Here is a 25171-nt window from a genome sequence, read left to right as displayed (position 1 = left end):
GTAAAATCTTCTAGGCCAGCAGGAAATAGGTGTTATGAATTTAACCAGTCCTCTTCCTTTTGGGTTTTAGTGAGTACGCAGTAAGCGTGGTAAGAAAAACAGTTCATTTGTACCACCCACCTAAGGTAAAATCAGGAAGTGCAGATGGCAAACTATTCTTCACGCCAAAAAGTTTCCTACACAAAATGAATATGCACGCATATGTGTGTGTACAGTGTTGACTTTCTAGTTCCCCACGGAGTGTGAACAGTTTCTGAGCCTTAAAGTATCTAACCTGCATATCAGGTAGCTTTCTAAATATAAAAATCATTGTATCACAAAATTAGAGATGGAAATGGATTTACAATACAACTTCAATTTACAAGCGTGGAAACTAAGGTTCAGACATATTAAGTATGTTTGCACGTTAGGAAGCAAATACACCGACGTGGAATCAATGAAGAATGCACATCACACTTCGGTATGAACACTAATAACCGCAAGGCTTTACACGTGAGTGAATGTGCTGCATCTTTACACCAGACGCTCGGATCAGAATCACCTGGAGGATTTCCTATGGCCCCCCGCCCCGCGCCTCACTGCTGCAGCGCAGCGAGAACTTCGCCTTTCGCGCACGCCCGCGCTCCGCGCTCAAGGAGAACTACAAGTCCCGGCGTGCAGCGCGCGCCACGAGCGGAAAAGGCGGGCACTTCCGCTCCACGCAGACCCTCTGCCGCCGCGTCTCGACGTGTCACTGGAGGCGCCGCGGCTGTGGCCAGGGAAGGAGCTGACTTGGGGAGTTCGAGGCGGCGGGCGGCGGCGACCCCGGCCTGGACCTGCCCCGGCGCGGAAGTGTTCCGTGGCCCGTGGGGAGCAGGAAGGAAGGCGGCGACCCGGCCGACGTGGGGCACGATGTTGAACATGTGGAAGGTGCGGGAGCTGGTGGACAAAGCGTGAGTATCGGGGGGCAGTTGTGGCCGAGGCCCGCGCGGGGGAGGGAAGGACGGGGAGGGGGCAAAGGGAGCCGGCCCTGTGCGCGGGGTCGCCCGCGTCACGCCCCCCCTTTGACTCTGCCAGCCCCATCATGGCGGCGGCCGGCTCCCTCCTGGCCTGGGCCCTCGTCCCACTGGCGAGGCTGGGCAAGGACCCTTCCTCATTGCACAGCGTCCCCTCGGCCCCTTTCTCTGCTGCTCAGCTCCTCCCTTTCCTGCCCGTGCCCATGTCCCCAGCCCTGGGTGCGAGGCTTTGGTCAGGGGCGTGCGGTCGGGAGCTGACCGCTGCCCTGCAGGGCTGCCTCGGTTCCAGGCTGTGAGCGTTGCCTCCAAGGCAGTAGGGAAGGCTTAGGGTTGGGGGACGCAGTACCCTGGCCCCTCTGCCCATCGGGGGGTAGACCCGGACCTCAGGCCTGGCCCGGGTGTCTCTGACCTTGCTGGACTGCTTTTAGTTCCTAAGGAACCTGCAGTGTTGGAGTGGGTTGGAGGTGTAACAAGTGGCCATTGTGGTCAGGCCGAAGTTACTGGAGACACTCACCCTTTGCGTTTCTAACGCTAGTGAAAGTAGAACGCCATTAGCTTCTTGCGGTTCTTCGCTAACTTTTCCACCGCTCTTCCTTCTTAGTGGGCCTCTTGTTCCATTCGTTTTAATTTAGACGTCAGGAAAAATGTTTTTTTAAAATCCCAGGCGTATGTCTTGTTGACCTGCTTTTAACTTCCCTGACAGATAAAATGACCAATACATAGTTGACTCCCTTGAGATTGAACATAACTTAATGTCTTAGTACACCAGGAAAATGTTAACACTTAAAATTGAGCGTATTAGATTCAACAGTAAGATCTAGGCCAGCAGGAAATAAGAGTTTGAGAACTTAACCAGTCCTCTTCCTTTTGAGTTTTGGTGACTATGCAACTATGCAATAATTATGGTAAGAAAAACACTTCATTTGTGTCACCCACTTAAGGTAAAATTAGGAAGTGTAGATGGCAAACTTTTCTTGACCCCAGAGAAGAAAATAATTCGCAGTGGATTGGATAATGCATCAAATAGAACTTGACTTTGACCTTATTTTCAAATTTTTCTTTGCTACCAAGAAGGCAGTGGAGTGCCCAGGGAGCACTGGGTTCAACCTTTTTAAGCTTGGGCAAGTTGCTTAACCTCCCAGTTACCCCAGTTTTCTCTGGTGCAAAATGAAAAATAATTATACCTCCCGTCGAAGGTTGTGAAGATTAAGGGCCAAGGGCTTGGATTGCATATGAAACCCTTAATACGATGTTTACATTAGTATACTTGTATACTATAGCAGTGTTGTACATTTAAAATGAAATCGTCTCATTAAGAGAAATTCCAAGTTTAAAAAGTGATTTGCTTTAATAATTTCCCTTTACAACTCTTCATTTGATCATTAAGCCCTCAAGTATTTATTTTGGGCTGTTTATATCTTCGCTTTTGACTACCAAAGATAAAATAATGGCTCTCATCAGATCCAGGTTCATTGGTTAATATATTGTGTAAAGAATAGGCACCATGAACTTCAAAAGAAGTCTCTACACAGCTACTTCTTTATTTCTAAATCAAAGGAAAGCAGAAAGGAGCGCCTAAGGAGCACTTGGTTTAGAGGACTAAATTTGTGCTCCTTAAAAATTTGAGAAAGCTGTACATTTTTCAGAAGGCAGAGTGGCAGTATTCCGGCTGTTTTTTCCATATTTATTTTTCTTCATCACCATGTCACTAATTTTCAAGTACTTCGGGTTAGATTTACCTTGTAAGTAGTTGTCACCTCATCTAGTGGAAGAGCTGATGGTGAGAAATAACTTCCCTCTTTTTTTCTTTTCTTTTCTTTTTTTTTTTTAATTACCCTTCTTGATGGTACTGGGGTTTGAACTCAGGGCTTTACACTTGCTAGGCTGGCGCTCTACCACTTGGATCACTCTGTCAGCCCTTTTTTATGTTGGGTATTTTGTAGATAGGATCTCAAGAACTGTTTGGCTGAACGTGCCTCTAACCGGGATCCTCCTAATCTCTGCCTCCTGAGTAGCTTGGATTACAGGAATGAGCCATCAGCACCAGGCAACTTCTTTCTTTTTATACCCAATTTGCATTATAGATGTGAACCAAATGCATATAAGTAAGAATGCCACCACCAAGGACTTTTTAAAGCTTTCATAATATATTAAGGTTAGAACATGGGGTTATTTTATTGATGAACACTAAGGTTTTAATTTTCCTCTGTCATGGGCAAGAAGAGAAGAAGTACTTTCCCCTAAATGTGAGCACCTTACAAAACCAGGTACTGTGGCACTATGTCCAGTTAGACTGTACATCTTAAAATGCCATCCTTCAGGTGAAATCATGATATCAAAGGGATAAAATAATCAGGGAACTGGCAAATGAGGAAACTGTGACATGATAAAGAGCTGTTCTAATAGCTGGGTTAGTAGAATATGATAGAAAAGACACTGGCCAGGGAGTTTGAAGGAGACATGAGTTCACATTCTGACACTGAGTTTTTAACTCGTCAGAAAGGCAGTGACATAGGCCTTCAGACTTTGGATTCCTTATCTGTAAAATGAGGGGACTGAGCTAGAATCACTTGTTTGAGCTTCACTGGGTATTTGAAGAAAAGAGTTTCCATCAGGAAAAATAATTGGAACTAGAATTTCACGATAGCAAATAAATTTTGGAAAGTCATTATTCTCCCAGAGACAATTGAGACTGAAAGGAGAATTAAAAAAAAAAAAAAGAAGAAGGTAATCAGAGTTCAGTGGTAAGGAGAGTGCTTACCTAGTATGTGCTAGGGTCAGGTTCAGTCCCCTAGTACTGCAAAAATAAAAAGGTAATTTATAAATGTTATATTTAAATGTTTTAGACAATAAATAAGTCTAGCCAGTTAACTCAGGGAAACTAGGACTTTCAGTGTATATTCCTACCCAGCAGTACTTTAAAAAGAAAAATGTACTCTTTCAAAGTGTTTTCCCTGGAGCCACTCTTACATTAAGTGTGGTAGCAGTTCTTAAGTATAATGATATATTTCAGACATTGGCTTTGGGTAGCTTGAAGACTTTCTCTGGAAGGTAGGGGAGTATTTTCCTTAGCACCTCCTGGTGGTTTTAAATGGTTCTGTTTTGCAGGATGCTTTGTAACTGAGGGAAAGCAGATAAAGCCATAGGCCAGCACGAGCTCTGGTGCCAGTTTCCTCCCACTCATAGTCAAGTTGCATAAAAAGCACTGTGGCAGGAAAGGATAAGTGGCACCACTCCCACCAACTGGGCTAGTTTGACTATTGTCAGTCCTCTGAATTTGAAGCTGTAATAAAATTGGATACATTTATAATTGGTAATCCCACATTGTACAGATTGAAAGTTATTGCAGTTCTGTTACATTTTCTCCCCAAATTTGGGGATTGTAGTGGAGATGCCCTGGTTGTGGTAAATCACTACCATGCTAAACTAACCTTTCTCTTTCTTTGAGGGAGTAGTATATTCATCACTAGTCCTTTTTGTGATAGTGATTCAAACAGCTCTGGCTAAGATCCTCTGGCATCTGCTATAAATAATCAATTTTAAATTCATCATAGCTTTCATTTTTTCCTGTTAGCTATTTTTGTTGGTATATATTTGCTTCACTTCTTAGATATTTAGCTACTGTAATAGAGTTACAGAAACTGCTGTTCTAGTCTAACTGACCTCTCTGGGAGAAACTGTTGCTTTTACAGGCAATAGTTTCTTGATTTATTTCAGTGGATAATCCATTAATTATTTCTTGGATTCATACTGTATTTGCTGAACTTGAAAAGTGCAATATCCACCTTCAGGAGAACTTGCCACCGCAAATGTGCTGCAACACGAACATACTATTGGTTTTGTTTTTCTTTCACTCCCCCTTACCCTGTTTTCCCTATCTTACCAGTAAATCTCTGTTCGGTTTGCTTCTTGGAACTTGAAAGCAAAGATGAGAAGACGATTGTCAGCATTCTAGTCTTCCCAGAACAACTTTGCTCTGAACCAGTTGTAGGTAATTGCTATTGTTGAAGTTATAAATTAGGTGTCCTTCTTTTTTACTGTTAACTGTACACAAGCAGGTATTAAGAATTTTAATTCCTCAGAAAGATGAGTTTAACTTTTCTTCTGCCAGCATTTCTTGGGGATGATTTTCTGTACTTAGTATATTTAATGCTTTTTATTTAAAAAAAAAGTATTCATTTATTGGTGGTACTGGGATTTTGAACTCAGAGCCTACTTGCTAGGCAGATGTTCTACCACTTGAGCCACTTCCCCAGCCCTCAGGGTGCTTTTTAACAGCACTTAGCTACCTCTTATGTTTTCCTGTGCCCTTTAGTTTTAGTTGACAAGTAGTTTTTTTATCTGTTTACTAATGCGTCTGCTAAAAACACTTAACTTTTTTTTTTTAAGTACCACTTATTCTTACTCCTTTTTACAGTATGGTTCCACAGTTGAACTGTTTTTGTACTCTTGTATTATTTTCCTCTTTATTACAATGTTGAATAATTCCTTTAAGAAAAAGTAAAGTATACTGATGAATGGATCAAGAAAATGTGGTACTTGTACACAATGGAATTTTTCTCAGCCGTGAAGAAGAATGAAATCTTATCATTTGCAGGTAAATGGATGGAACTAGAGAACATCATTCTGAGTGAGGTCATCCAAGCTCAGAAGACCAAAAATCGTATGTTCTCCCTCATATGCAGACTTTAGATCTAGGGCAAATGCAGCAATGTGGTTGGACTTGGATCACATGACAAGAGGAGAGCACATTTTGGTGTTATAGGAATAGGTAGAAAACCCAAAACATGAAAGTGTTTGATGTCCCCACTCCAGAGGAATTAATACAGAAACCTTAAAGCAACAGAAGTTATCATGAGAAGGGGATCAGTAACCAGGGTAAAGATCAATTAGAGATGAATCAACATGGGTCATAACATGTGTACACGAAAGCAATGCTAGGAATATTTGTGTATAGCTATCCTCAACTGAACTAGCAAAAACACTTTGTCTTCCTTATTAGGCTTGTCTCTTTTCTTCAACAAAACTAGTGATAAAGGCAGAACATGACCTGCCTAGAACTGAGGGGGAAGGGGGAAGAAATGACCCGAATAATGTATGCACATGTGAATAAAAAATAATAGTAATAATAAAAATAGTAATAAAATAAAAAAAGAAAAAGTAAAGTATATAGACAGCTTAAATAACTTTTTAAATTTTCTAGAAGCTTTATTTCACCTTTTATATTTAGGTCTGTTATCTGGCTGGGATTTATTTTATTTTTAGGTTTTATTATGCAAAATTTCAAATATATCACAAAATAGAGAAACTATAGTAATGAACTTCTGTGAGTACATAACCTAACTTCAACAATTTACTCTTACTTGAGCTATATTCCCAGCTACCACCCCCTTGTTACAATATTTTGATGCATATCCCAGGTAAATATATTAATTCCAAAAAAGTAAGGACTCATCTTTTAAAAATCATAGCCACAATACCATTAAATAAAAGATGATTTCTTAATATCAAATGTTTGATTAGTGTTCATTTCTTTTTCTTTATTGACAGTAGTGGGTTTTGACGTTAGAGCCTCATACTTGGCTAGGCAGGCACTCTATCATGTTAACTGTGACCCCAGCACTTTTTTGCTTTATTTTTCCATATAGGGGTTTTTTGTTTTTGCTCAGAACTTGCCTCAGGCTTCAATCCTCCTACTTACACCTGTATAGGTGGGATTCCAGGTGCATACCACTAGACCTGGCTCATTTGTTGAGATGGGATCTTACTAACTTTTTGCCCATGCCGGTCTTAAAAAGCAGTCCTTCCCTTCACCTCCTGAGTAGCTGGGATTGTAGGTGCAGACCACCACTCCTGGTACTATTCATTTCTTAATTACTTAATAATTTTTTTTAATGTTTATGACTGGTGCATATACATCTTGATTCATATTCTCTCCCTTGCCTGTTGCTGGAAATGAAACCTGGAGCCCTCATATGTGATTGACAAACACTCTACAACTGAGCTACACCTCCAGTCCTTTCTTAATCTATAAGTCCAAACTCTGTTGTTTTTTCTATTCCCCCTGTGCTACTTATTTGTTGAAGAAACGGGTTATTTCCATTTCTCAGTCAAGATTTTGCTGACTATATCCCCATAGCATTATTTAAATGTTCCTTTGTCCATTGTATTGCCTGTACATTGGTAATAACATCTAGTCAATCAAATTCAGGTTCCAGTTTTGAGAAATAAGACTATTTCACAGATTCAAAGTACATTTTTTAGTACTTCTAGTGTAACTTGTATATAAACACTTAACTCCTTTTAGTCTCAGCTACACTTAATTTTTGGAAACGCCATGTTTAATTTTCATTCTTCTTTGTTTTCCAAGGTGTCACTTTATATGAGCTTTCCTTGTTTAACCTAATTGTATGCATTTGCTCATCTGTGTATGTTTATAGTAATTTATAACCAAAGTTTCCCCACCATACTTAGCTACCTCAGGTGGTGGTTAATGGATCTGGGAAGTCAGTAGTGGTTCAGAGATGAGAAATGGATTGAAATGTTATAGGTTCACCACTGAAAAGCACTCATCTTGGATATTAGAGTGCTATCTCTGAATTTCTCTATAAAATACAGATGATACTTATTTTACAGGTTTGTCAGGATTTTGAAACCCTTAGTCTTGTGATAAACTCTCGGGACACCTATTGTTAGAGTGTTATACAAATAATCGGTAATATTAGAAAAATCAAAGGAATACAGGTTTTGAGAGAATAAAGACATTGTCAGACTAGATTGCAGTATATCCATGAACTCATGATTTTCAATGGGAATTCTTTCTCACAACTCTTTTTTTGGCAATACTGAGGGTTGAACTCAAGCACTCACATTTGCTAGGCAGGCATTCTACCACTTGAACCACTCCACCACCCCATTTATGCTTTTTTGAGACAGGTTCTTCCTATGTGGCCTAAACTGACCTGAAATTTGCTATGTGAGCTAGGCTGTGTTCAAACTCTATATCCCCTGTTTCAGCCTCCCTCAGACCCCAATTGCTGGGGTTATAAGTGTATATCACAACACCCAGTGTTTCTCTTAAACTAAGTAGATCTCTTAATTTACAGATAAGAAAACTCATTTGTATGCCTCTGTTGTGTGTGCCTTGTGTTAGTTTTCCCAAATCATAAATGCTTTTACTTTAATCTTGCAAAGCATATTGCAGAAATAGTCTTTCAAAAGTCATGTTGAGGAATAAAGTCTTTGGAAAGACATATTGCAATTTCCATCTGCCATTTCTTACACTATTTTGTTCAGCTTGTTTTGTATTTTCTCAAGATTTAAAAAATACTGCTAATGTGAAACATTTCTTCTAAAACATAAAAAGACTATATTTTATAAATGCAAATTGGAGCTGACAATTTATCCTTAAAAGACAGCAATATTAAGAAAAACCTTATGAGATGTGATTTCAAATTCCTGATCTCTGACAATAAATGAGCAGTCTATACAAGGAGAGAGCACATTGCAGAAAGGGCTTTATAGTTATTCAGCCTGATAGTCCAGATTGGAAAGAAAGTCTGGCTCTGCGGGGCCCTATAGCCTGAAAATTAAATACAGGTAAAGAAACATGTGGCTGCTTATGACTTTTGGATAGATTAAGCTAATGAATTACTAAGTATAAGTGATTTTGTTAATGTACAATAGTAGACATGCATGCCTCATACCTCACTTAAGTCCAGCTAGCCAATTATTTTAGAATGTCATCTTTTGACATATTTTGCTTAGTTTCTTAAATTTAGGAGAGTCTTTATTTAAATGTTCTGTGTAATTTTTTTTTCTCTCAGTACTGGGGTTTGAACTCAGGGCCTCACACTTTACCACTTTGAGCCACAATCCTACCTGGTCTGTATAGTTCTAACAGAAATAATTTTTGTTAGCTTTCCCCCAAGCTCACCATTATTTGGAAAACGTGTATATGTGCTTTTATAATTGTTTCACTCAAGTGTTTTCATCAGATAGGCTTATATACATACATACATATGTACATATCTATATATATTTGGTGGTAGTAGGCTTTGAACTCAGGGCCTTGTGCTTGCCAGACAGGTGCTCTACTTCTTGTGCCAACGTCCTCCATCCTGAGATAGACTTACATTTTCATAGTAGAAAAATGATAGCCATTGAAAGTTCAATTTTTTTGCTGTTCTTGACATTTGTTTTCTGCATTTTTAAGGAAATCTTTAAGAAAAAAATGAAAAAAGGCATACTAGGTCTTTTAATTTTTCTCTTATTATTTGTGTTTTTGTGTGTTTGTTCATTTTTAAGACAGTATCTCACTGTGTAGCCCAGGCTGGCCTGAAACTCACAGTCCTTCTGCCTCAGCCACCTTAGAGCTGGGCCTACAGGTCTGTGGCACCATGATTGTCATTTGTTTGAGTGATTTAAGGTGGTATGAAAAACCTATGTGTTAGCTGCAGTTGAGCCACTTGGATAATATCTTTAGTTTGATATAAGTGTGATTCTGAATAGGCTTTTGAAGTGTGGCTTATTTCTCATGAATCGAAGTAAAAAAATTAACTGTCTAATCTACTCTCCATATAGCAAGAAGATTCTTTAAAAATTTTAAGTCAAGCTGGATGCCAGTGGCTCATGCTATAATCCTAGCTACTTGAGAGGCTGAGATCAGGGGGATTGAGGTTTGAGGCCAGCCCAGACAAATAATTAGCCATATCCAAAATAACCAAACCAAAATGGATTGGAAGTGTAGTCCAAGCAATAGAGTGCTTGCTTTGCAGTCACAAAGCCCTGAGCTCAAACTCTAGTTCACAAAAAAAAAAAAAAAAAAAAATACTGTCAGAGCCTATAATCCCAGCACTCAGAGACCAAGGAAGGAGGATCATGAGTTTTAGGCTGTAGTAAGACCCTGTCTAGAAACAAGCCAGACACCAGTGGCTACTCTTGAGGCAGAGATCAGGAGGATCATGTGAGTTGATCGCGGGTAAATAGTTTGCGAGACCCTATCTCAAAAATGCCCAACACCAAAAAGGGCTGGCAGAGTGGCTTAAATGGTAGACCCCTGCTTAGCCAGTGTGAGACCCTGAGTTCAAACCCAAGTATCACCAAAACAAAACAAAAACAACCCCAAAATACTAAGTTAGGTCTGCTCAGAAGTCCTCCAGTGACTTTTCATCTCACTTCTGTGTGAGCTGGTTCTTTGGTGCCCCTCTGACCTCATCTCTCACTGCTCCCCCAACCCTCTCAGCATTCTATTCATTGGGCCTCCTGTATTTCATAGCATGGACTCATTTCTCTTCATTCTTGTGCCTGCCTTCCTCTGTTTACGTGTAGTTACCTGCTTCCTGTGGGTACACTTCTCAAGGGCAGAGGTGGTTTTATTTACTGCTGTATCTATTACTAACTTCTAGAACAATGTATGGAACACAGTGGGCACTCAGTAAATATTTTTGAATGTGGTAAATTGATATTAGAGAAGATACCTTGTGTGTGTGTGTGGTTCTGGGCTTGAACTCAGAGGGCTGTGTTGTTAGACAGGCACTCTCCCACTTGAGCCATGCTCCCAGCTCTTTTGCTCTTTTTGCTTTAGATATTTTGGGGGATACGATTTTGCATTTATGCTTGGCCAGTCTGGACCACCATCCTCCTATTTATGCTTCCTGCAAGGCTGGGATGACAGACACACACCACCATGCCCAGCTATTGGTCTCAATAACTTTTTGCCTAGGCTGGCCTTAATCCATAGTCCTCCTGATCTGTGCCTCCTAAGTAGCTAGGATTACAGGTGTGGGCTACCATGTCCAGCTGATAATATATCCTTTATATACAGATATTTCTAAGTATAAAAACCAGCATTTTGAGCATTTACCATGCATAAAATAAAGTGTTACTTACCCTTGCTTTTCTAATGAAGAAACTGGGTATAGAAAATCTAGGCACTTTCCTAGAGGTAACAAATGTGGAAAATAGTCTAGATTTAAATCAAGCTGGATTTCAGGACATAAATTTAATAGTCTTTACTGATCTTGTATAAGGCATTATTTAAACAAATTGTTGTATTTCACTATCATAAAGATTTATGCAAATTAAAAATTACTTAGAAAAATGTTACAGTTCTTAAGATTCAGAACTAAATTTGGTAAGAGTATAAATCTTTTTTCCTGTCTGCACTTTCCATGGGAGAGAATTTTTCTGACCTCTTGCAGTACTCAAAATAATATATCTAAATTAGATGACCCTTAATGAAAGAGAAGTAAACAGAAAATAGAAAATCTTCACCATTGTTTTGAAGACAATGGTGTCTTCAGAATGTCACATTCATGAGCTATATTAAAATCAGTGGTCCTCTGTGACCAACTTCTACAACTTTTAAAAGCTTCTTAATCCTGTGATCATTATGTTGTGATCAATCTCATAGTGCTGTTATATTTGATTTATCCATAACTTTTCCCAATTTTGCTTACATTCAAAATGGATCATTTAGAAATAGTTTTCCATAGACCCATATCTACCTGTCTAGATTCTATATTTAGCATAGGTTGTAAGTATGTAAATGTTATACAGTAACTCACAGTGCATAATTGATGTCCTTACTAATCTTAGCCATACTTTGTAAGGGTCCTTCAATGAGTGCTAGAATGGCATAAGTGAATGCTTCTATTATGTTAGGATTTTCTTGTTTTTAGAATTACATACATTCGATTAGTATTTAATATTTGGCGATACATCTGAATTTAATCAGATAGAAGTGAAAAAAATCTGTAAAGAATTGAATCAAACTGCAGTATCAAGTGTTTGCATTTATAGATGTAATTGCATATTGTAACACTGCAAGATGTATCAAGGTCTACTGATTTCAGTACCTCAGAAAACAGTGTTTTAAATAGGGTACCACCTACTTAAAAAGATACTGGTCATGAGTGCATCAAAGTTGATCACATTTCTTTGGGTTTCAATTTTATTTTTAAATGAGGAGCTTTAGAGATAATTGGAAGGGGAGCCATCTACTTCTATATAAATGGGGACAAAGTCCACCTTCCAAGACAGAGAATTAAATGAGCTAATACATTGTGAAAACATCATTGTATTCTTAGTAAAGTTTTGGGTTTTTGTTTCTTTTGTCTTTGGGAGATAGCTTCAAAAGTTAACAAAAAAGTTTAACAGTATAGATGAGTTAAAGACTACTTTTCAGGTTGGTTCTAATTAATAGAAATTTAATAGCTGGTGTATATTTTTGTGAAATTTTAAGCCCCTTCAAGATAGTAAAATCTTTGCTATCATTTTAGGGACTCTTATACTTCTGAAAACTAGACTTGAGGTCTATAGTGCAATAAATGCTCGCGCTGTACTCACTTTTGAAGACCTTGGATATTTGATCTTGCTTATGAAACCAGTTTAACATATGATATCCCTCCAACAAGAAAAACACCTTGCTGTCCTTTTTCTTACAAAAAAAAAATCAATTTACTAAAAAGCAAATAAGCTGTGCAAATGGTCTTACTAAGCTAAGAGTCACATTACACAAAATTAACCATTTTACAGTGCTCCATGGCAGCTGGTGCACGCACAGTGTCATGCACCACGGTGTGGTGGAGCCCTTCCCTAGGAGGCTCAAGCCCTAAGTTCAGACAGACATGTTTCTCAGAACAGTTACAGGTCTGCGGAATTTTACACATGCATTTGCCATCCTCCCTGCAGCTCCACCATCCTCTCCATGCTTTACCACATGCTGTAAGCACAGGCCTCACTGCATCGCTGCCTCTCTGTCTACATCCTTATTCCCTTCCTCCCTCCGTGGATTTCCAGTTGCCACAGATTTGGTTAGAGTTCCATAAAACTGGCCTGTGTCTTCCCTGCCCTTCCCCAAGTGTTTATTCTCACTGACAGGAAATGTTTCATTGTTATACTATACTTACACTGTTTCAGCCCTAAATCAGCCATTTCTCCACAGACCCCTGGATTTGGTCTTTTTTAATGTCACAGCAGATTTTTTAAAAGAGAGATTCTGTAGTTGGTTATATACAGAGACATGTAGAGCTACTTGTCATAATTCAGTCATTGCTAGAACTTCTTAGTATTCAGAATCACCTAATAGCTCAGAGTTGACACATGGGACAAAGAGCTCTTTGAAAGTATGATGGTAGTATCTTTCCAGAACAAGATTTATGAAGAATGTTACTTATCTGTTCTCTCCGTTTTTTCCACCCCCAGCAATGTAACTTGCTTTCATTAAATCAGTTGTTAACTATGAACCGACAAAAATTTAAGTGTATTCTGATTATGTCAATAAAATGCTTTCATGGGATGTATTCTTCTAGTAGTAGTTACCGTTAGTGTTAATGCCTGTAATTCATGTGTTTCTGTTGTATGCAGCCTCCTTTAGTTCTTGAATTGTTTATACTAGGAGCTGATTACTGAGTAATTTAAGAGTCTCAATTATGGCAACACTATTCTAATTACAATGCTGGATATTGACACATTAGCAAACAAGTGTAAAATACCTACGTTTGTGAAATTTGTAGAAAAAAGTTGACTGATGTATCTGTAAATAATCTTAGGATATATGTCTTAAGTGTGGATGTAACATGCACAACTATGCAACTTTACCTCCAAACTATGCAACTCATTTGGAGTATGCAATCCTTTTGACTTAAATTGGGAAGAAGAAAAAAAAAAACTGCCCATATGTTGAGAGTAGCATTTTCTCGCAATTAAAAGCATAATGTATATTCCAGCACGAGAGGCTGAAAGAGAAGAGACAGACATACAAATAAACTGAAAAATCCAGTTTTAAATAATTAAAACAATCACACTTTCTTTTCATTTTTATGAGGTAGGGTCTCACTGTGCAGCCCAAGCTGGCCTCAAACTAGCACTCCTCCTGCCTCCGCCTCCAAAATGCTAGAACTATAAGCATGCACTATCATACCCAGCTTAAATATACTTTCTTATTTTCAGCATTAAAAGCAGAAGAGCTTGGGCTGGCAGAGTGGCTCAAATAATGGAGCACCTGCCAAGACAGCCCTGAGTTCAAACCCCTTACCCCCTCCCCCCTTCCCCCCCCCACAAAAATGTAGAATAGTTTAAGAAATTTGCTGGAGATATAATACTGATTTTGAATTTAATATAGATAATATACTTTTAGCCATCTTGAGACTTACAGTAATTTGAAAATAGGAAAACATAATTGACATTTTCTAGGCCGGACATTTCTCAAACAGAGATTTTAGAAGACATCATGAGAAGTCATTATTTAGTGAATGAGTATAAAGTGTATTCTTTTTGTGTGTATATGGTACCCAGGGCCTCCCACATGCTAGACAAGCACTCTACCACTAATCCACATCTCCAGCCCTTAAAAGTATGTGTTTTCAATTTGTATAATCTGTGGTAAGACTATAAAGGTATGCATCTCACGTCAAATGCCCTTATCAAAGAGTAAAGTGTTTCTAACAAGGAATACATTTAGGCCCAAGATAGCCTAGCTTATTAATTTAATGAATATATCTTGATCACTCTGGAACTCTTGTAGGTACGTGAAATACAGTCATAAATGAATTTAGATGGAGAGAGTTAAAAATAATTTTCAGTTTTGTAAGTGTTGTGCAAAGGCTGAAGTAAGAATGATGAATAAGGCTATTTAAATAGAGGGGCCAGAGATGGCCCTCTGAGAATGTGGCAGCCACATTAAAACTGAAAAGTAGAGTGCAGAAAGGAGAGTTGTCCTGTTGTATGCAGCCTCCTTTAGGAAGGAAGAGAAAACTCTTCCTGTTACGAACGAGCAAGGGTCCTGAGTAGGGAAATAGGTGGTAGAAACTGGCACTGCAATATGGCAGAGCTTGGATGAAAAGCGGTAGTTTTGGGGGGTTGGGAAGCCTTGTGTGGAAGGTGTCATAAGAACCTGGTAAGGAATTTCGATAAAGGAGTGAGATGATCCCACTTCTGCAGCTTTCTCTTGGTGCTGAGTTGTGTCATGGATCAGAGGGGGATACAAGTAGAAAGTAGTCGTTGAAATCATGATGACAACAATTAGGAGCGTGATCCTCTGGAGTCAGACTGCCTGAGATTCAGTCCTGAGCATTCCACTTCATTGTAGTAGTCTGTGCCTCAGTTTGCTTACCTCTTAGAGGTGTTTAGAGGATTAAATGAATTGTTTATATAAATGACTTAGAATAATGCCTACCTATGTGTTAAATGCCTATGTGTTAAAAACCAGTAAGCAATGGATACAGCTTTGTGACAGAATAGAATGCGAAGCCTAGAACGATGTGTTTCCTTGCCTTTGTTAGTTTATTGTCTCACTTTGGAGGGAACACAACAATTATTGCTACGTAGGCAATCTTGGCTTCTTATAGTTCTTGTATGGTAACAGATTATACAAAGCAAGAACACAGTTCCAATAGGTATGAGTTTCAGTTAACAAGGTTCCATGCAAAGCAAGAACTGATTACATCGAAGAATTATTACACATGGAAAAGTAGAATCCTCAGTGGCTCCCAAATCCAAGGAGGAGATTTTACATTCTTAAAGTATTATTTTTTAACTGTAGATTTCATGTTTAGTTTTTCAAGTGTTTCTGAAAGGACATAGAAGTCTTGTGCCAAGTTACCTTAACTTTTTAAGTGTTTACTAGGGCCAGTGAGGTAATTTCAGAGAATAGAGCAAATTAATATCTTTGCAATGATTCCTCCAAACCTGGAATTGAAGCATAATAGCCTTTAGGAAATGTTTTTTTCTTTTGTTGTTTTTGATCAGGCCAGGTGATTAAACCCCATAATCCCAGGTACTTGGGAGGCAGAGAACGGGAAGATTGCAGTTTTAGGCCAGTCCTGGCAAAAAAGTTTGTGAGGCTCCACCTCAATTAGTGGTAGGGTGGCACATGCTTGTTTTCCCAGCTATGGAAGCGAAAATAAGAGGAATGCAGTCCAGGCAGGCCCAGGGAATAAAGCAAGACCCTGTCTCAAAAATAATCAGCACAAATGGCACAGCAGCAAGTGGGAGGCCCTGAGTTCAACAGCCGGTACTACAAAATTTTTTTTCTTTCGTGAGCATGTTTATTATGCCACCCTTTATGAGTTTGTTGGGGAGGGGTGTGTGTTCATTTTAGTCCTCTCTTGGTCTCACTTTCCTTCCTTCCCTTCCATCCCTCTTTGTGTTTCCAAGATAAAATAGATTTCATTTATATATTCACTTTATAGACCAGAGGCATGGCTCAATTCAAGCAGAAAGCCTTGAGTTTAACCCTCAATACTGTCAAAAAAAAAAAAAAAAGAAGTGACTTATATAAGGCATTTTTTTAAGTACCACTTTATTTTATATTTTGGTGTTGGAGATTGAATCTTAAGTATCCATTTTATCTGAGGCATTTATTGTTAGGCACTGAGGGAAAAAAAACTGCATAAGATAGAATACAGTCAGTTTGTGTTATTTCAGGTAGTTATGTTTAGGAAAGTCACCGTCCACACTGAGTTACTAAACTGTTGGTACTAGGGGAAAATTGGGCTTTTATAAACCTGTGGTAATAGCATTTTCTTCAGCCAGTGAATCCATAACCTTTTTAAAATGTGTTTTTGATTAAGAATAATTTGCTATATAAGTTATACATAGTACCTATGCATAGTTGATTTCATTATCTTTGAACTCATCAACAGCATTATAAACTCATGCCTGGAAAAAGCTAGTCTAGCATACATGTCTTCTTTGCAAGGCACTGCAGTTTTCTTGAGCTTAGAAACACTAGACAAACTTCACATATGTGGGCCATTTTAAACAGTAAAGTCATCAGTGAAAAGCACAAAATACGGAAAACATGGCATTACAAAACTACAGAGAGGACACTTATTTACAGAATGAACTAAAACAGGAAGGAGTGTCACCTTGTTTGACCTCAGCTAGGAACACCTCTGATGGGCAAGTCAGATTTTTTGCTGCTATACATGTGTCTGTAAATGAAAAATGAGAATATTGATTTGGAGTTACAAGTGTATTAGTGTGTAGGCAGATTTGCAAGCATGGAGTCCAAAAATTAGGATTGGCTCTACTTGGCTTTTATTGTTGTTATTGTTATCAGCAGGTGAAATAAACAAAATGGCTGGAGTTGAGAGTCAAGCAGTAGAGTGCCTAGCAAGCACAAGACCCTCAGTTGAAACCTCAGTGCCACCAAAAAATAAAAATAAAAAGCCAGCCCTCCCCCCAAAACACAACAGCCTTAAAGTTGGACCAGCAATAAGTGATCTTGCTGCTGGCACTCATGGATGTACCCAGGGTACATGCTCTCTCATTGTGAGACTGAGTACACATTAAGTACATTTAGGTCTGTATGTGACCAAGAAGAACCCAGTGGAGAGCACTGAAGACCCGAAAGCGCCAAAGACTTTTTCATCAGGAGGTCCCAGAGTGCTCTGTTGCTGCTGGAGCTGCTGTTCCTCCTCCTCTTCTTTTACTTTTGGTAGTACTGGGCTAACAGGCACTCTTGGTTGAGCCAAACCTCCAGTCCCCTTTTCTTCTTTGCTTCTGTATCTTCTGTGTTTCCATTTGCCAGCTGAACTTGTGACGAATCAACTTTTCTCATCTCATTCAGACATTTTAGAGGTTGAAGAGATATTTCAAACCAAATCTTTATGTCCTTTCTTTTAGCTTATCCAGGTTAACCATACCCTTGGTGTCAGGTGACAAACCTTTGGTTGGAACCAAAGAAATCTGAAACCTAGCTGCCCAGGCAGCTTTCTTACTCCACAGGCTCACAGGTACATCAAACCATTCAACTTTTTTCTGCACACTGGCAGTCTGTGGCATTTCCAGTGTAATTTTTACTACCTTCTCTGCTGTAGCATGAACAGTTTCTTTGACATGGGCTTTGGTATTACTTCCTCTGTTTCATCTCCCAGAACATCTCCCTCATTTGCCTCTTCAGCATGCTCTTAAGACATGTCTGAAGAACATTGACGAGGTCTTGTTTTATTCCATTGGTCTCCAAATCATGAACAAGACATTTTTGCTTTAGTTCAGCAAGTTTCAGTGTTAGGTAACTCAGCTGTCTCCGGTGCTGTTTTGTTTTCCCTCCATCGACCTGCCTTTTTTTAAAGATGTTCTTGTTATGTAGCCCATGCTGGCCTGGATGTTGCAAATCTGCTTCAGCCTCTGGAGAACTGGGATTACATATGTGTACCATTATTCCTGGTTCTTTACCTGCTTTATAAAAACTTATAGTATATTAAGAGAATTAAGGTAAATTCATTAATGGCCATTTATAAAGCACACTGTAATAATAAGTTATAAATTTAATGAGGATTTGACTACAAGAAGGGAAGATTGAGTTGGGAATATACATGAAGGCTTGATTTTTTTCATCTTCCTTAAGAACTGGGTTTGATTTTAACTGAAAGGATGAATAGGGGTTTCAGGAGAATACAGAATTGCTAAGGTAGGAAAGTAGAGGACATGTCATTAAAGGGAAGCTGAACATCTGGTAGTGAAGTGTAACTGACTTGTAAAGGAAATGAAATGTTAGTAGTGAAGAAAAGTCTAGATAATTGGAGGCCAGGTCATGCAAATTTGATCACCAGTTTAATTAGGACCTTTTTGTAGTCTTTAAGGAACTATTGAAGAAATCTTAATTCCTTTGTTCAGTTACTTGATAAAAGATTTATTTACTATCCGGTGTCACAAAGCCTATTTCGGGAACTGGGAATCTTTAAGTGATCTTTAAAAAACTGGGCTTTAAGACACCCAGTTTTTGTGTCCTCATAAATATTTTCATTCCCTGGCAGAAAAGAACAGACAAGTAAAAAATTTTGTTTTAATTCAGGATGGTGGAGGGCACAGGATACTATGAAGAACATGTAGAAAGAGTCCTCACAGTTTGGGAAGTTAAAGGCAGGTTTTCTGGAGGAAGTGGCATTCAGGCTAAAACCTGATGGTCAGGTGGAATAAGCTGGGACCAGGGATGAGTAGTCTGAAGACTGAGGTACAGAGAGAACCACCTATGCAAAAGGCCTAACAGTGAGAGTGACACAGTGACAGAACTGAAAAAGTAAACTTACTTCACATGAAGAGCCTTCTGTGTCATAGTAAGGATCTGGGACTTCATCTTGAAGGTAATAAGGGAGCCTTTGCTGGATTTAAAATGTCATGTCACATCCAAAAAGGAGAACTACAGGCCAGTCTCCTTAATGAACATTGATGCAAAAATCCTCAATAAAATAATGGCAAACCAAATTCAGTAACATATCAGAAAGATCATTCACCATGACCAAGTCGGCTTCATCCCAGGGATGCAGGGGTGGTTCAACATACACAAATTTATAAATGTAATACAACACATTAACAGAAGCAAAGACAAAACCACTTGATCTCAATAGATGCAGAAAAAGCCTTTGATAAAATCCAACACCATTTCATGATAAAAGCTCTAAGAAAACTAGGAATAGAAGGAATGTACCTCAACATTATAAAGGCTATAAATGACAAACCTACAGCCAACATTATATGTACTGGGGAAAAACTGAAACCATTTCCCATAAAGTCAGGAACAAGACAAGGATGTCCACTCTACCCACTCTTATTCAACATAGTCCTGGAATTCCTAGCCAGAGCAATAAGACAAGGCAATAAATACATACACGTGAAGAAATAAAAGGAATACAGATAGGTAAAGAAATAGTCAAAGTATCCCTATTTGCAGAAAACATGATCATCTATCTCAAAGACCCAAAAAACTCCTGGACACCATAAACAGCTTCAACAATGTAGAAGGATACAAAATCAACTTGCAAGAACATAGGAAAACAATTCCATTTATAATAGCCTCAAAAAAAAATTCAGATACCTAGGATTAAGCTTAACAAAGGATGTAAATGACCTCTACAAAGAGAACTACAAACCACCGAAGAAAGAGATCGAGGAAGGCTACAGAAGGTGGAAAGATCTCCCATGCTCATGGATTGGTAGAATCAGCATAGTAAAAATGGCTATACTACCAAAAGCAATCTACATATTCAATGCAATTCCCATCAAAATCCCAATGACGTTCATCACAGAGATTGAAAAATGTACTGTAAACATTTAGAAACACAAAAGAACACAAATAGCCAAGGCAATACTGAACAAAAGCAGTAATGCTGGAGGTATGACAGTACCTGACTTCAAGTTATACTACAGAGCCATAGCAATAAAAATAGCATGGTACTGTCACAAAAACAGATTTGAAGACCAGTGGCACAGAATAGAGGATCTGGATATGAATCCTCACAGCTACACCCACCTTATTTTTGACAAAGGTGCCAAAAATATGTGATGGAGAAAAGACAGCCTCTTCAGCAAATGTTGCTGGGAAAAGTGGTTATCTGCCTGCAGAAAACTGAAACTAGATCCATGTCTATCACCCTGTACTAGTATCAACTCAAAGTAGATTAAGGACCTTAATATCAGACCTGAAAGCTTGCAGTTAGTACAGGAAAGAGCAGGGATTACCCTGGAAACAATAGGAATAGGCAAGCACTTCCTCAGTAGAACTCCATCAGCCCAGCAACTAAGAGATAGGGTGGACAAATGGGACTACATGCAATTAAAAAGCTTCTGCACAACAAAAGAAATGGTGTCTAAATTGAAGAGACCACCCACAGAGTGGGAGAAAATATTTGCTAGCTATACATCAGACAGAGGACTAATAACCAGAATATACAGGGAGCTCAAAAAATTGAACTCCCCATAGATCAATGAACCAATAAAGAAGTGGGCAACTGAGCTAAACAACTTTTTCAAAGGAAGAAGTATGAATGGCCAAAAAACACATGAAAAAATGCTCACCATCCCTGGCCATAAAGGAACTGCAAATCAAAACCACACTAAGATTCCACCCCATTCCTGTTAGAATAGCTATCATCAAGAACACCACCAAAAATAAATGTTGGTGAGGATGTGGGGAGAAAGGAACCCTCATACACTGCTGGTGGGAATGTAAGCTAGTACAACCACTTTGTAAAACAAAATGGAGGCTTCTTAAAAAATTAAACATAGATCTGCTATATCCCACTCCTAGGAAGATTCCCAAAGGAATGTGACTCAGGTTATTCTAAAAGCACCTGCACACCCATGTTTATTCCAGCACTATTCACAGTAGCCAAGCTGTGGAAACAGCCAAGATGCCCCACTACTGAACAATGGATTAAGAAAATGTGGTATTTATACACAATGGAATTTTATTCAGCCACAAAGAAGAATGAAATTTTGTCATGTGCAAGTAAATGGGACGGAACTGGAGAACATAATCTTAAGCGAAGTTAGCCAGGCCAAAAAATTGCATGTTCTCCCTCATATGTGGATTATAGACCTAAAGAAAATGCGCTAATAGTGGACATGGGTCACACACTGAGGGGAGAACACACACGGGAGGAATAGGGAAAGGAAACCTGAAACTTGAATGTGGTTGATGTGCCCACTGTAGAAGCAGAGGCCACTATGGGACCAGGAAGTAGTGAAGAGGTGTGGTAGAGGTGAACCAATGTGAGTTGCAGTACACTTGTGCATGGAAGCAATGCTAGGAATCTCTGTATAGCTATCTTTATCTCAAACTAGCAAAATGTTATGTTTTTTTATTATCTCTTATGTTTTGTCTTTAACAAAATCGTAAAACAAAAAGGTGGAACAGGTTCTGCCTGGAGGTGAGGGGTGTGGGGGAGGGGGAGGAGGTGGCCCAAACAATGTATACACATGTAAGTGTAAAAAACAATAAAACTTAAAAAAGTAAATAAATAAAAAATAAAATGGCATGTCAGGTAGGATTTGTATTTGAGCAAGAGTTCCTTTTTCCTTTAGCTTGGTAGGAAATTATAAATAGAAGTAGGATGACTGGTTAAAAGACTTGTGTAAATAAACCAGGTGAAAAACAGTGGTAGCCCCGGTACTAAGGTAGTGTCAGTGTGGGTAGGGGAAATGGAGAGACATATTTGAGAGGTATTTAGGAAATAGACTGAAAAGACCTGAAAGTAGATTGGATGCTGGATCTGAGGAAGGGAGAGAAGTAATCCACAGTGATGCTGAGGCCGTTGCCCTGAATAGTTCTCTTCACTGATACAGGAGGGAAAGTGTTGACGGTTTGCCGTGAACTAACATGGCCAAACACTGAATATTACAAAGATAAATCTGGTAAGCGTTGGAGGTTGGATGAAAAAAAGATACATCAGAAAGTAACTTTTTTAGGAGTCTAAGGCAGGGTAAGCTCCTGTATTCTTAACACAGAATTAACAGGTTTGGGGAAATAGTAGGAGGTAGACACTGATGGAAAAGACCCTGTGATGCCTATGGACACCCCATCTGGGCAGTCTGACCAGATCTATTATAGGCCCTGAGATCATTTTTTCTGGAGGAAAACTAGCAAAGCTTCCATCTTGTTACTGTTTCTTAAATAATACATAAAAATAGCATTTATTGTTTAAAAGCAGCTCTAATTTATCATTAGATTAATAATTAATCCAATTATTAGATTTTAGATTGTTTTCATTCTTGGGACTTGAGAAAACTAATTCTTTTGGGTATCTTGCATACATATTTAAATGGCCTTTGAAAGAAATGTTAGCTCCTCAGGAGGGGCCTGGAGAAGCAGCGGACAGTAGAGGCCACAGGGAGGGGCTATCTAGCCATCTCTTTGCCTGAGCTTTTCTCCCCCATGTCTCTGCAACTATGTGCTATAAGATAAAGTATGAAGGAAAGAAGAAAGATGTTAAACATAAGATTATTCAATGAGTACTAAGAAATTAAAATTTAAAGCTAACACATGAAAATTGTGAAGGAATTAAAATTTAAGTGCTATTTTAAAATTGAATGTAAAAAAAAGGATACAAAAAGAGTAAAATAGATGAGATTTAAAATAAGCAAGGTAAATGTGATGTAACCTTACCCCAGTTATAATGGCTAATCATGACTAGAAAGGGGGAACTCTCATGCACTGTTGATGGTAAAGTAAATTATTTTGGGAAATAGCATGGAGATTACTCAAAAAATTACAAATAAAATTGCCACATGATCCAACAACCTCACTTCTGGATATGCATCCAAAGAAATCAATATGTTGACAAGATACTGTACTGTCGTGCTTACTAAAGCACTGTTGACAGTAGCCTAAACATGGCATCAGTTTATGAATAAGTGAAGAAAGAAAATGTGATACATATTCACCATGGAATACTATCTAGCCACAAAAAAAAGAATGAAATCTTGTCATTTGAGGCAAGATAGATGAAGCGAGAGGTCATGTTAAGTGAACTAAGCCAGACACAGAAAGACAAATACCATGTGATCTCACTTTGATGTGCAGTCAGAGAAGCTGCACTCACAGAAGAAGATAGTAAATGAACAGTGTCACTAGAAGCTGGAGAGGGGCAGGAGGAAGAGTGGGACAGGAAGAGATGGGTTCATGGTTACAAAGTGACAGGAGGAGTAGGTTTCCCTGTGTTGCACAGTAGGATAACTGGTTAATAACGTATTCAGTATTCCAAAGTAGCTAGAAGAAGAGGCTTTTGAATGTTCTTAGCACAAAGAAATGATAAATCTATGCAGTGATGGATTGCTGCATACTCTGATAATGCTAAATATAGACATCCCATATATGTACAATTATGTGTTAATTAAAAACAATGTAATAAATACATAAAACAAGCAACAGGAAATTAAGATCAGTAGTAAATGAAATTTAAAGCAAGTTAAAAGGCTGAAATCTATACAAAAGAGTTTAAAAGTCAAAAGGCTAAAGGAAAACAGCAAATAAGAAAGAACAGATACTAAAAACAAGAATGGTGAGATGAAAAGTTTAAACAATGTATTTGGTATTTCGAAGAAAAGAGCAACTTTTTTAGAATAGTATATATAATAAATGAGTTTCTGTGTCACAAGATGTTCCAGGAAAATAATAAATTGTCTCAAAAGTTTTAGAAACATGTACTGTGTCCTCTTGAAGACATAGGATGGGCTGTTAGAATAGTAAAGTCTCTGAGCAGTGTTGCAGGGGAGAAGTTGCCCTTGTTTAATCAACATTGCCCACACCTCCTCATGGAACCTTTTTCTTTCATACTACCTATTATCACTCCTAACATACCACCATTTAGACTACTATTGTAGAGAAAAATCAAAATCTTGAAAGTCACTTAAGAAACATGATCAAAGAAAAAAAATCAGCTGGAAATAGAAAAATAGTTTGGAGTTGTGACTGGCATCCCTTGTGAATAATATTCTGTTGAAGCCACAGTGTTCTGACTTGAGCCAAGCTGCAGAGAGCAGCTTGACACACTTAACCTTCTAAAGACAAGGGTGCCAGTAGACCCCAGACTGCTGGGCCAGGGGAGATGGGGCTGATCCCTAATGGAATTCAGCCAGCTCAGCCATGAGACACTTCTCTAGCAAGTGGAGAGAAATTATAATGCAAGCACTGTTTTACTTTAATCCTTTTTTGTTGTTTTTTGTGGTACTGGGGATCAAACCCCAGGCCTTTTATGTGCTAGGCAATCACTTAACAACTGAGCTATATCCCCAGCCCTGCTTTTTGTTTTCTTTTTTAAAAAGGTCAATTTTTTTTTTTACTGTATAAAGCAAAAATATTTTAAACTGTCTCTCCCCTCCAAACTCTTTATTAACCATCCTAACCCAGCTGTTTTCACGATTTTGTTGTTCTTGTCTTTGTCCATAGGCATGAATGTTTTACATAGTTGTTGCATGTTCATATAATTTTGCTTTGTGAAAGCTCTTTTTTGTGGTGTGAAAAGAAAAGAACTTTCTAATACTGTCTTCCTCTGCCTGTTCTAGTTGCTGCATTATTCCAAGGACTATTGCTACATGTGGGAAGCTCCTTTTCATCCTGCTTTCCTTAACCACTTGACTTACTTTCCCTTTTGTGAGCCATAAAATCTCCTACCTCCCAAGCTTACTGCTGCCAGGGTGCATCCCTGGAAAAGAGTAAACCCTCGGTGTCATGAGACTAGCCTATGTTGAGACAGCTTTTCTGTGAATCTGTCATAACAGCAGCAGCACCAGTGCTAGGGAAGGAGTACAGGGCTTCCATATAAACCATCAAGACCCCAGGAATGGCCACATACTTCCTAGTGGAGTGATAGATGTTCCTGGAAAGGAAACATGGTACAGAATATCACGGCCCTCCAAAGCCCTGTGTTCATCCACACACTTCATGGAGT

At 38.8% G+C, this 25171-nt stretch overlaps 1 protein-coding gene and 1 pseudogene across 4 annotated transcripts in view; one reads left to right on the top strand and one right to left on the bottom strand.

Moving 5' to 3' along the window:
• The first annotated feature begins 705 nt into the window (after positions 1-705).
• Clint1 (clathrin interactor 1) overlaps positions 706-25171 on the top strand; it is a 59286-nt gene continuing 34820 nt past the window's right edge. For 3 of the 4 annotated variants that reach the window (XM_020179215.2, XM_020179214.2, XM_020179216.2), the window contains exon 1: positions 707-932. In XM_020179215.2, the coding sequence (XP_020034804.2) occupies positions 892-932 (41 nt within the window). In that variant the 5' untranslated portion in view covers positions 707-891. Of the gene's footprint in view, positions 933-25171 lie in introns of all 4 variants that reach the window. The other variant, XM_074057646.1, reaches the window with a different exon arrangement.
• On the bottom strand, positions 17431-18162 carry LOC109696239 (SAP domain-containing ribonucleoprotein pseudogene; annotated as a pseudogene).

The sequence above is a fragment of the Castor canadensis genome, chromosome 16, assembly GCF_047511655.1.
Source record: "Castor canadensis chromosome 16, mCasCan1.hap1v2, whole genome shotgun sequence".
NCBI lineage: Eukaryota > Metazoa > Chordata > Mammalia > Rodentia > Castoridae > Castor > Castor canadensis.
This window is presented reverse-complemented; position numbering and strand designations above follow the sequence as displayed.